At 42.6% G+C, this 12,877-nt stretch overlaps 1 protein-coding gene across 1 annotated transcript in view; it reads right to left on the bottom strand.

Moving 5' to 3' along the window:
• Positions 1-2,037: 2,037 nt before the first annotated feature.
• Positions 2,038-12,877, bottom strand: part of Slc9c2 (solute carrier family 9 member C2 (putative)) — a 69,901-nt gene continuing 59,061 nt past the window's right edge. The window contains exons 22-27 of the mRNA XM_060365093.1: positions 12,587-12,754; positions 11,385-11,516; positions 8,096-8,281; positions 7,143-7,227; positions 5,674-5,729; positions 2,038-2,441 (exon numbers count right to left, since the gene is read on the bottom strand). Of these exons, the coding sequence (XP_060221076.1) occupies positions 2,406-2,441; positions 5,674-5,729; positions 7,143-7,227; positions 8,096-8,281; positions 11,385-11,516; positions 12,587-12,754 (663 nt within the window). The 3' untranslated portion in view covers positions 2,038-2,405. The remainder of the gene's footprint in view (positions 2,442-5,673; positions 5,730-7,142; positions 7,228-8,095; positions 8,282-11,384; positions 11,517-12,586; positions 12,755-12,877) is intronic.

Here is a 12,877-nt window from a genome sequence, read left to right as displayed (position 1 = left end):
ACTAGCCTACTCTACATTGTGAGTTCCAGGCCAGCCTGGACTACATAGTGAGACTCTGTCTCAGAAATAAATAAATAAAGTAATAAAGTAAAAAAAAAAAAAAAAACACTAGATACAATAAAAATAGCCTAAGATTAACAAACAGACTTAAAACATATTTAAGTACATATGTTCAAAAGTTTATGTACAAGCTTCACAAGAAAGAAAATTCCTGAAATAGAAAAAAAAAAAAAAAGAAAGAAAAAAAAAAAGAAAGTGGTGTGTGGTTACTTTTGCCTGTGAGACACAAAGATGATTCCTAGGATTTAGATATTTTTTTTTTTTTTTTTTGAGTCAGCGTTGTGTAGGCAAGGCTGACCTCAAACTTTTGATCTTTCTGCTTTTACTTTCCAAGTGCTAGGATTCTAGGTGTGAGCCACGATGCCCAACTTCTAAAATAATTCTTTAGCTAAAGAGTAATTAGCAGGGCTTAGGGGGTTTAATGGAGTTTTTTTGTTTTGTTTTGTTTCTTTTTGTTTTGTTTTGGGGGTGGGTTGTCTAAAACTGGATGTGATTTAAAAAATATGCAACCACAAAATAAAGCTGAACTGGTGAGTAACAGAGTAGAAAGAGAAAAGCTAAATCTTTGATAGTTTCCACACTGGGAAATTTCTACACTAGTTTAGGTTGGTTTTCTATTCACCTGAAGCACAAATTTCTGTACACATAGAGTGAGATGCCATCTTCTAATCATTTCAGGTACATGCTAATATACCTCGTAAGCAAGACTGTAAAGCTTAACACCTTTTCTAGTGCATCTATACCACCTACACTTGACTGCAAAGTTAAGTATGCAATAAATATGCTGAGCAGGGCATCAAAATGAAGAGCCCAGAGATTGAGACCATAGAGCCATATGGAGTCTAGGACCTGGTGACAGGCGGAGCAGACACTGTTGTTGCTCATCATTGTCTGTTCCTCTCTTGGGCCTGATGAACACCCCCGGCTGGTCAGAATATCCAGGGGAAGTGCCCGCTGCTCTCAGAGTGACAAGAGCAACATGTGATCACATAGCAGTTCTGGGCGAGGATGAGGTCCCTTCCTAACCGGAAAAGGACAGAGGCATCTGTTCTTGTTTCTGGGCTACAGTGCTAAAACACCCTGACCAAAAGTCACAAGAGGGGAGGGTTTATTTCATTTATGGTTCTAGGTTACAGTCCGTCATTTTGGGGAAGTCAAGGCAGGAACTGGTCAAGTCATATCCACAATCGAGCAAAAAGGATAAACGTGTCTTTGCTTGATTGATGCATATATTTTTTTCACTTTTAAACAGTTCCAGGCCCAGCCCATGAAATGGCACCACCCCATCAGGCTGGCTCTTCCCGTATCAATTAACAATGGGGGCAACCCCCACTGCACCCAGGCCCACAGGCCCACTTGATTTAGGTGACTCCTCAACTGAGGTTCTCTCCTCAAGAAATTAATTCTGCTGTGGCAAACTGACAAAACTTACCAGCCCTTCCCCAAGAATGAAAGCTCTTCCCAACACTCCTGAAAAGCAAATGGACACGACCACCCCGACCCCCACCCCACCCTGGTGATACAGGTGTTTCACTGATATGAGAAGACAAGGACGAGTGAGTGGGACACTAGAAGAGGCTTGGTCGGTGACACCCTCAAGCCAAATACCAGACGTCGCATCAGGAAAATGAACCTCTGTGGTCAAGCACAGTCAAGATTCTGTGGTGTGCGGCCACACGTGGTATTTCCTGACACAAGTGAAGGCCACTCAATTTTTTTCCCTTACTTTTTTTTTTCTTACCCTCTATCATGGTTTTCCCAGAACTATCATATATTCTCAGTCTGGTTGAAGTGTAAAGGAATAATGGATTCTAAAAAGTTATTCATTGGCCATAACATTCAACTTTATTTGACTTTTAAAAATGAAATGGAAAGTTTGCATCAAATAGGAGTATGAAATGGAAGAATTTTGATTTCTCCTGAACCTTGCTTTCAGTAACCAAGATTGTAGAACATTTCCCCACTTTTCGGCACATACTAAGTGAGAGAGGGAAGATACAGACTATCAGAAGGACACTAACTATAGCAATGTCGCAAGGAAAGATTGCAAGTATTGTGATTTAGATCACCATGCTAGCTGCACATCTCATTTGCTGATTTACTGTTGTGGCTCGTGCTCAGCTGGGGGAAAGGCCCCATCACTAAGTTTTAAAGAATTTTATATTACCCTGAAGAATTCCGAGTATCTCGAGTATGAGGCAACTTCTCTGAAACCTTTGTGGTAATCAATTAATTGCTTATAAGATAAACGCAGTGGTGAGCCGTTGAGCAGTTCTAAGTCGGCGTCATTTGCACCAGGGTGTCAGCTCCGCCTTTTTCTGACTCCACATGTCATAGCTGTCTCATTAGTACGTCTTTCTAAAATGGTGTCCACCTTCAGGCTGCAAAAGAAAGCCAAAAATATTAGACCATGAACACTTTGGGGGGAAAAAAAAAAGCTTTTTACCAAATGGAATAAAAAGTTAATGGAAGGTTTAAGGTTTTTTATTTTACTACCTGGAACATTTTCCCTTAAAAGAACCTACATACTAAAGACTAACTCTGAGTTACAATATGACTGACATGCATATTTCTAATTTTTATTTCTTTGTTTTTAGTTTATGTGCACCATATATATGTGCCTAGATCCCCTGGAACTCTGGATCCCCTGGAACTGGAGTTACAGATGGTTGGGAGCCACCATGTGGGTACTGAAAATCAAACTTGGGTCATCTGCAAGAGCAGCAAATGCTCTTAACCACTGAGCCATCTCTCCAGCCTCACACATGTACTTAAAGAGAAACTGCATTGCCAGGTAGTTGTGGGGCGTACCTTTAATCCCAGCACTTGGGAGGCAGAGATAGGCAGGTCTTTGAGTTTGAAGCCAGCCCTGTCTACAGAAAAAGTTTCAGGACAGCCAGCACTACACAGAGAAACCCTGTCTCAAGAGAGAGTGAGAGAGAGAGAGACTGCATTAATTTAATTAGCAACTGATACATTAATTCAACTATCAAAGGAGTACTTAAGAAAAAGAGAATACCATGAAATTTAAATTCTAGTTAACGTTATGACTGAGTATTGAGTATTGGGAACATGACTCACTGGGACTCTGTACCCCTAGCACGCTTGAGACCCCAGCACTACAAGTAACACTGGTAATGATGACACCCGGAAGAGACAGGAGGAAATGAGGAGCCCAGTTGTTTGATTCTCAGGATCTCAGCCTACGAAATAAGGTTCCTTTAAGAGGAAGGAGAGAGTGCCCCAGAAGAGCTACCTAAAAAGAGCTCAGTTGGTCTTTTTCAAAGGAATTACCGCCCCCTGACCTTGACTGGTTCAACTGCCCTTTCTTCTGACAAGCACACTGCGTATCACCTCGATCGTAAATGTAGGTGGTAGAACTAAATTCTTTTCTTAAAAGAGCATTAGCATGGACATCTTGAGGATGGAATGAGCTAGCGTGTGTGTGTGCACGTGTGTGAGTGCGTGCGTGTGTGCATGTCTGTGTGTGCATGAGTGACTTTTGCTTAGAGGGCGGTCTCATTTAGGGTGACTTGGCACCTAGTCATTAGAAATCAAAACGAGAGAGGCTACTGAAAGCCCATGAGGCCTGTCTTTAGCACCCGTCACTGCTGTACCCAATAGCCCTGTCAGGCCTACCTGCCCACACACTCCACCCAGCGGTAGGCTTAGTTTCAAAAGAACAGAGACTGAACAGAGACCCTATCATCCTGAGAGTTGTAGACAGCTCCACCACCCAGGTTCTATTCTGTTCTGGCCCCAGGTAACAGGTCCTTTGCCTCCACAAAGCCAGGCCTGGCCTATAGCACTGGTCAGATTTCCCTACAACAGCCCTGACAGCTGAGGAGATCAAGAAAAGTGAAGGCAAAACTACACATGGCTTGAAGAACATGTTTCAAGACTTCTGGGGTTTGCTGTGATGTCTGTGAACCACAGCAGTGATCAGCACTGCAAGGGATCCCTAAAAGAATGATAATGGCATGAGGTAAATGTAGATCTTACCCTTCATCAAAGAAGCTTCTTTTGCAGCAGACAGAGACCATTACAGAAAGCCCCAGTTAGTCAAAGTGTAGAGAACACTGACTGTGGGGTTCTCTGCCCCAGTTGATACCCTACAGTACAACCCTTCAACCTAAGGCTCAGCAAACATCACAGAAGGTGGTGTTCGAGGATTGTCATAACCAAAGGAACAGGAAGTGTGCTGCAAGACTGTGCCCCACATCCATGAAACCTCAACAACACGGCTGTCTAAACAAGACCTGAACAACGGGCACCCAGCTGACATGCCAGTGTCATGGGAGAAATCACCCTGAGATGTGACTCAGACAATTACAAACTTCTGGGCCAGGGAGAACTAATCTTCCCAAGAGATGACCAAATGGTTATCTAATCCCAAGTGGCCGGCCCTACCACCCCTAAAATATACATATAAGCAACACCAAGCAAACACTAAGTACATTTATATATTTACTCACACATATATAAATGTGACAACAATAATTAAAAAAATAAGGGGCCATTCATTTGAAAGGGAGGGGACCCATGAGAGGGGTTAGAGAGAGAATGGGGAGGGAGACATGATGTAATGATATTTTAATCAAATAAAATAAGATCTTCTTACATTTCTGGTTTTATCTTTAAACAATCCAAATAAATTTGCCGTCCTCCTCAACAACGTTTAATAGAAAACTGTTTCTTGGTTTAAGCAAACGAACAGTTAAGTTGGTTCTTGCTCTTGGAGCATACCCACACTCCACACCCGCAGCTTAGCAGACTCAGCCTGACGGACGGCCAGACGGCGCCCTCCGAACCGGAGAAGCACGGATGGCTTAGACAGCGATGCTTGACTCTGCACTGGGTGGCTGTCCCTCCTCTCCCCACAGACCCTCACTTTCTGAAGTAGCTCTCAAAGAAAGAGAACGAGGAGAGGAAGCCTGGGTGTGTCGGTTACACATGTCTACGTCTGTCCATGCGTCTGTGCACACAGGTGAACTCCACCGTGCTCGTACCCGGACGGGGAGCGGATGATGTCGTCGGCTGTCTACCCCATCGTGTCAGTAAAAGACAAGGCCTGGAAAGGTTTTTAGACGGGCTGGCCCGTGAGCTCAGCGATCCACCTGTCCTCCCCATTCACAAGCCACAGCAGTGTGCTGCCGCGCCTTGCTCTTCCGTGAAGACTGGCGATCCAAACTTGGGTCCTCCGGACTGCACAGGAGGCACACTAGCCTCTGAGCCATTTCCTCGGCCCTCAAAGTTACCCCTTTCAAAATGATGTTCCCTAATTTTGGTTTTTAAGTAATACAGATTGGCTTTGTCTCAATTAGTCCAATGCAGTGAACTGCAACAAGGCGTCTTTCCTCACTGCCTGCATGTTGCTCCTCCATCTCACTATTTACTTACAGCCTTATTTAGGGACAGGGTCTCACACAGCTTGGGCTGCCCTCAAACTTGTAAGGTAGTCAAGAATGACCTTAAAGGTCCTCCAGCTTCTGCCTCTCAAGCGCTGGGATTATAGCTGTGTACAGCCACCCCTGACTTGTGCAATTTAGTTTTCAGCTATGTAGATTAATATTCACAATAAGGAAAATCTATTCCAGGTGCCCAGTTTATTACCTCGTCTTTTCTCTTCCAGTTATAGTCTCTCTTGGTCGTTCGAAGACCAGTGCTGACTGAGGTGAACAGAAAAAAAAAAAAAAAAGTTAGGAATATTTGGATAAAGATAGCAAGAGGTTCTGGGTATCTGCCTGCTCTTTGCAACATAAGTCTTTTTCTTCCCCTTCTCCTTTCCAAACAGCATCTCCACTTTCTCCCAAGCAGGTCCCACAGACGAAGCAGGCTGAATACAGGTAAGGGGGTGCAGAGTGGGATGCAGAGGAGGGTACCTGCTCCCACAACAATATCTCACTAATTGTTGCCACATACGGGAATGAGGGCTGCATGCTGGCAGAATTCTTTTTTTTTTTTTTTTTATGAAAATTTTTCATCAAAATCTACATTTTTTTAAAGATTTATTTATTTTATGTATATGAACACTGTTTTCATGCACAGCAGAAGAGAATGAGATTCCATTACAGATGTTTGAAAGCCACCATGAGGTTGCTGGGAATTGAACTCAGGTCCTCTGGAAGAATAGCCAGTGCTCTTACCTGCTGAGCCATCTCTCCAGCCCCCAAAATCTACATTTTTAAACGTGTAATTTCTATGTTGTTTTTTTTCCCCATAGCAACTTATTGAAATTCTTTCAAAGCAAATATGTGTCAAGGAACTGGATCCAGTCCTAGTCTTACCGCTTGGGAGTTTCGTCTCAAGCCCACCAGAGAATTCTAATGGATGTGCTACCCTTTGTCTAGTATCTTGCCAGAGGGCCTGATGAAGAGGAGGTCTCCTCTCAGATTAGCAACCCATTAAGAACTGCATGGTCTCATGCGCCACCACACTCACAGTCACAACTCAGGCCGACTCTGTGGGACGGGGAGATGGTGCTGACACTGAGCCCAGCATGGCCTGGACAATGAGCACGGAATGAAGTCCTTGGGTGTATTTTCTCCAGTACAGAGCCTTCCTGCCTCCTCTTCTCTGTGTGATCAGTGCTCAGCAGCACGATTGAGCGTTGCCTGCACTGACTGCAATTATGTAGTGACCCTCAAAGCGTAATTAGAGCAAAAGCCATTGGATTTGTGGTTGTGACTGCAGCTTGCAATACACAAGCAAGGTGGGTCAGGTTCCATATTCCCTTCTGGTTGCCGGGAACAGATCAGTTTCCTATCCCTGCCTGACCCCACTGTGGAAGTACTCCTCTCTGCATTTCAACAGCGCCCCAACAGTACCTTGTCAGTCCACCCATGCAGCCTGGGCTTGTGGTCTGCTATCAAGAGTGTGGAGGGAAGGACAGAGGAGAGGCCACAGGGATTATAGAGCCTGGACCTTAGTCTCTGAGGTGACCTCTCAAAAGCAAAGTGGAAGCCCGTGTGGGCCCCAGGGTGGGGACGATGTCCAATAAACTTCCAGACTTAGAAGAGTTTTGCGTTTGCCGAAATGCTTTGCAGTAGTTTTCTCGACAGTAAAAGGCTATCATCCCTTACCCATGGCATGCGAGGTCGCGTCATTTTTGGCAGGCTCAGATGTAGGGATTATGAGAAGTTTGCTTACATCTGAAATTCCCTGGATCTAAAGGCAAAATAAAATAAAATAAAATTAGTCAAAAGACCAGACATCAATCCCCAAGTGGCTGCTTCCCAACCTTCTTTGTAAAGACTGAAAGGAACAAGCTAAAGCCTTGAGCTAGGTCTCCAACCTAAGCCGTGTGTGTGTGTGTGTGTGTGTGTCTGTCTGTCTGTCTGTCTGTCTGTCTGTCTCCTGGCTGGCTGACTGTTTTCTTGTGTTCTGAGGCAGGGGCTCATTAGGTAGTCCAGGCTAGCCTCCAACTTGCTAACATCTCTCTCTGCCAAACTGCTGGAACTCCAGCACTCACCCTGCAAACCTAGTCAAGCCCTCTTTTTTAACTCTGAAATCCCCCTTCGTGTTGTTGCAAAGAAATCTTAGGCCAGGAAATTGTCTTCTGCACATTTAGGAAAGCTAGAGCAAAAACTTCTACTCCTTGCTTATAACTGGACCAGAATACCCCATTTGGGAAGAAGGAACTAGCCAGCAAGGCATAGGTTGCTTTTACACCTACACCGACAGTCAACGAATCAAGACCAGCCTCCTCACTGGCCTCCCAGAACACAAGGAGCAGAAGAAAAGGGATTAAACTAACATCTCTAAACACTGAATTATCTCATCTAGTCCTCGCAATAAACTAACAACATGGCTGCTGCCGGTACCTTCGATGTATTAAGTAGCAAACTAAAGATCATTAGAGCTAAGTAGCTTGCTTTTGTTCCTGCATCCAGTAGGCACCAGTCAGCTGTTAAATCTCGATCCCAAACCTTACCCTCTTAATGGCTAGCTATTTTAAATACACAACTAACTGCTGTCATCTGAGTTTTAAAGCCACTTAGGGTGCTTTACACTTACAAAGCAAATGGCTCCTTACCTGCTCACAGGACTTAGGAATAATGTAGGGAGCGACATGTGGCTCTTCCGTCTTGCTGTTAATTACGTGGCCGTACACCAGGATAACAAGTTTCATGGTCACATGATTAAGAGTCATTTCGTTATAACTTGACAGAGTCTCCACATATGCGTAATTGAACATCACACACTTCTGAAAGTTTAAATCCTACAAAGAAATTACAGTTTTTTTCCCATAAGTCAGACAAGTGGATACAATGACATCAAGGAGGAAACAGATTCACTGGCCTGAGGTCCTTGAGGTTGACAGAACGCATGCAGTTACTGGAATCGATAGAACTGGTTTAGAGGTTAGGCTTACTTGTGTTAAGTGGCCCTGAAACGCGGTTTCCCTGCCTGATCAAAGAGCTATCAACTTCACCATGTGATCAGCTATGTGCTATTGGATTTCTAGGCTTGATCAGGCTTAAGACCCATAGGTTTCTCTTAGCAGTGAGCAAATATCCCACATGACTACTGAATAAGCAATAAATAACAGAATCCAAAACCAGAGCAAGAAGACACCTCATCTGGGCCATACATGAAGGCTCTGAATCGTGGACTTTAGAACTTGAACAGAAGCTGTTGTGGATGGAACTGAGTCTCCTTCCCTAAAGGTCTTACTTGAAGTTCTAACCTTCAGCATCTCAGAGTGTGACTTTATTTGGAAGTAGGGTTATGCAGATCCAGTTGGTGATGAGGCTAATGCAGGAGTGGGAGAAATTTGTAGACAAACTTGAATACAGGAAAGAGACTGTGTGACGACAAAGGCAAGGAAGGAAGCCTGGGCCAGTTGTTGGCTCCTGTTGGCAGGAGCCAGCCTCACTTTCACGACAGCCCTTGGTTGTCAGTCACTGACAGGCAAGTTAAGTGGTTATTTTCTGAGGGCATCAGCACAGCCAGGACACCAAAAACATAACAAAGTCAGCAAACATCTTATCTAAGATTTTGCAACAAGAATAAAAAAAAAAAAACCACTAGAAGTATGATATTTGAAAATGCATGTATATTTTGACGTAGAGGAAGACTGACAAGACTGCTTGTCTGGGGTGTTGCAGGTCATTTGATCACACTGTGACCCCCAAGATTGTGTTGTTGACTAGAAAAAAACCTGTTTCTAGTTGTGGTGTGGCTCAGCCCTAGTGCACACCTTTGATCCAAGAGCTTTCTGTTTGAATATTGTAAATAGGGTTAAATAAAGTCAACTATAGATCAAGAGATGGAATAAGCAACTGGTTGACAGGGAGTGAACCAAGAAAAACCCATAAAGGTTGAGAGGAAGTCAGTAGGACGGATAGAGAGACGCACAGGAAGTAGATGGGAGGGACATTTAGTTTGAGAGATTTTTGAGACAGGGTAGGGAAAACGCATTCCCTTTTTCTTTTGGGGACGTTGACTGAGGAAGGTCAACTGGGTACTTTTGTTGTCTCTCTGGGCGGGCAGGCTTTCACATCAGCATCTTGGCTCCTTAGTCTTCATTGGTAAAAATCAAATGATTGAGATTCTATTAAAAACAACACTGGTATGCTAAAAATTCTTAGCTGATTAGCTTTTTCATGGACTGATCAGATGGAAATAGTTCCTAAAATCTTCTTGAAATGGATCTATGTTTTTTTTGTTATTGTTGTAGCTTTCTTCTCACTTCAGTTTTTTATACCTAAATACTTTTGTTTGTTATATTTTTAGTTTTGTTTTAAGACAGAGTCTCAGCCTGTAATTGAGGTTGGTCTGTTGCTCTTGATCCCCTTGCCTCTACTTCCCCACCCTCAGTTGAAAATGAGGATATTTTTTAAGACTCACTTACATAACCATAATGTCATTAACTACCTAATAATAAATAATTATAACTCTTTAGTATCAATCATCTAATAGCCAGTCCATACTCAAGTTTCTCAAGCTGTATAAAATAAAATTTAAGACCCAAAGTACAAAATTTGGGTGGTTTTCTTTTTCTGTATTTACATTCTTTGACCTGGAACAGTCTCTCTTCCCCTTTTTAAAGTCATTGGATTATTGGGGGAAAAAATGAAATGAGTTTGTTGATAGGCAGAGTAAACTAGATTCTGAACTTCTCTGGTAGGGTAAGGTAGATCCAATAGATATTCCCTGAGGAGTAAGGCTGAGGAGGTAATGGTTAATGTCATCAACTTGTGAGAATCTAGAATCACGTGGGAGGTAGCCCTCTGGGCATGCCTGTGAGGGATTACCTTGTTTATGTTAATCAATGTAATCTTAATTAATCAATGGAACCTCCACTGTGGGCAGGGCCATTCTCTGGACAGGGGATCCTGAACAGGCTCAGAGTAGAGAAGGGAGGCTGAGCACTGATTTGCATCCCTTCACCAGACAAGTGACTTCTCTTCTTCAATGAACTTAACTTTGAACTGTGAGCTAAAATAAATGCGTAGGTTGCTTCTGTCAGAGTATTTTTACCACAGAAATAGCAAAATTGAGCGGGTTGTGGGTGAACATTATTGTCCTTAACATTTTCTATTTGACCACTCTCACTTACATCAGGAATTTGTGAATCAAAATGTAATTATGGCGGACAGTTGCCCTGCTGTCGGGAAGGTCAAACACCCTGCCCTTAACTTTCCCCTCTGGAGGTTTATTCTAGTCTATATCTTACTCCTCATGATATGGCAGTATCAAAGGCAACGAATCTTAGTCTCCTTACTCCTCCACTAAAACTTTCCTGAGCGTCATTATTGTAGGGTTGTAAATGAAACCTGACTGGCTTGACGGACATAGTCTTTTTAACCCAAGATTAAGAGTTAATCAGTAAAAATTGTTGAACTTTTAGATTGTCACCTCCTCAGCTCCTGAATCACAGTAGGGGTGGGAATAAATCCTAAGTCATATACAAATACAGGACTACAAATTATGCTGGTCTGGGGACAGACTTGGGCCATTACTCTCTGGCAAAAAAAAAAAGTTCATAGACAGGACTTAATCATTTCAACAAAGTTTTTGAAAAAATTAAAGATATATGTCCAGGGCTGTTCATTAACTACCAGTTGGTAATATGCTTGGCTTTTGGGGGTTCTTATTTAATATTTTCTAACTCTATTTTTCTTAATCTTTCAGGCAGCTGAAAAAATAACTGTGACAAGAGGGTATTTAAGATGAGTAGTTAAAACTCTGAGGTTAAAACTCATTTTAAAGACTCAGACACCACCTTCCTTTCTTTCTTTGTCTGAAAAATACGGGATATACTTTATTTTAAAAAATGGTAGCTACAAATTCATTTATATTCTCTTTATATAACTTACCTCGCCAGCAATAGTTGATTCAAAATACTGATTGGCAATACCAAGAGCAAGTTTGAGCCACATTTTATATTCCAGAGATGGCCAGAAGACATCAAAGCCTTCATATAAATCCTCCAAGGGGATGAAGAATGCCTGAAACAACAGGGTTCCAGGATATGTACTCTATTTGTACAGTGTATGGTACTCTAGCACTGACATAATACTCTAATATCTAAAGGAATTGGCATTGTGGAAAGACTATGTAAGATAATAATGTGTGTGGTCCAGTGAAGGCTATATACTTAAAAAGTAGCCCCAGAGGGACTGTAGAAATGGCCCAGCAATTAAAAGCACTGGGTTTTTCCCAGGGGGCTTAGGTTTGGCTCCCAGCTCCCATATCAGGTGGTTTACAATCATCTGTAACTCTAGCTCCTAGGACTCTAATGCCTCTGGTCTCTGCTGGCACTGGAGCACACAAGCACACATGTATGCACATGCATACACACACATACACAATTAAAATTAAAAAAAAACCAAATCTTTTTAAAAAATATACCCAGGATATTCATCACTCAATAGATTGACATTTTGGCTCACAAGCCTGAGATTCAGGAACTGAGCTCTCACAGTAGTTAATCCACAGTGCTCCCTACTCACAGTGCTCCTTTCCAGAGGTAAACTGCTTGTACTCTGTCAGGATTCAAGCTCATGAATTGTCATGAGTTCATTCAGACCTGTGACTAAATAAATGCCTTCTCCCATCCTGCAGAAGCAACATGGCATAATCTGATGAAGTACCACACCTTTCTGCTGCTCCACAGTGCCCCTAAGACCTTCAACTTTCCCTACTCTGTTCCTTCTATCAGCCTCAAAAACTGAGAGCCATTCATAGCAGGAATTTTGGCTCCTTTTTAATGGAATTATTCACACCAAATGGAGTTTCAGGTCACTCATTTGTTGAACAAATAACTTATTACTTGGCAAGTGAAAGAGCAGGGTGAGGTTACAATAAAAGAGTCTTCTTACAGAATGCTGCTTTCAGAATGGTGACAATTTCAAACAACAAAGCACTAAAAGCAATTTTCTAATCTCTATAACATCAAAGGATAAGCATTCTCTCTACTTAATAAGGAAATCAAGACTCATCCACAAGTAGACTGCAGCAGAGCTCAGCAGAACCTCATAATCGAGAGATTAAATCTTACAACAGAACTATTTCATACCTGCAAAGTGGTTTCACAGATGGCCGTATATTCAATTTCACGCTTAAGCAAACAGCTCAGCTCCCCAAGTATGTCACCGCTGGTACAGTACTCTGTATACGTAGTCTTGAACTGTCTGTCAGCCCTCTGATTTGCCTCTATCCCAAAGGTGGGGGATGAGCTATGTAACTGTGGAGGTGAAATTATGACAAGGGAAATAAAAGTGTTAAGTCGTTTGAGTACACCAATAGCTTCCACTCTTTATTACAACTGTTCCAGAGGAAGTCAAAGGGTCTTTAATGAACTGTGTCA

This window comes from Meriones unguiculatus, chromosome 11, assembly GCF_030254825.1.
Source record: "Meriones unguiculatus strain TT.TT164.6M chromosome 11, Bangor_MerUng_6.1, whole genome shotgun sequence".
In the NCBI taxonomy this organism is placed as follows: Eukaryota; Metazoa; Chordata; class Mammalia; order Rodentia; family Muridae; genus Meriones; species Meriones unguiculatus.
This window is presented reverse-complemented; position numbering and strand designations above follow the sequence as displayed.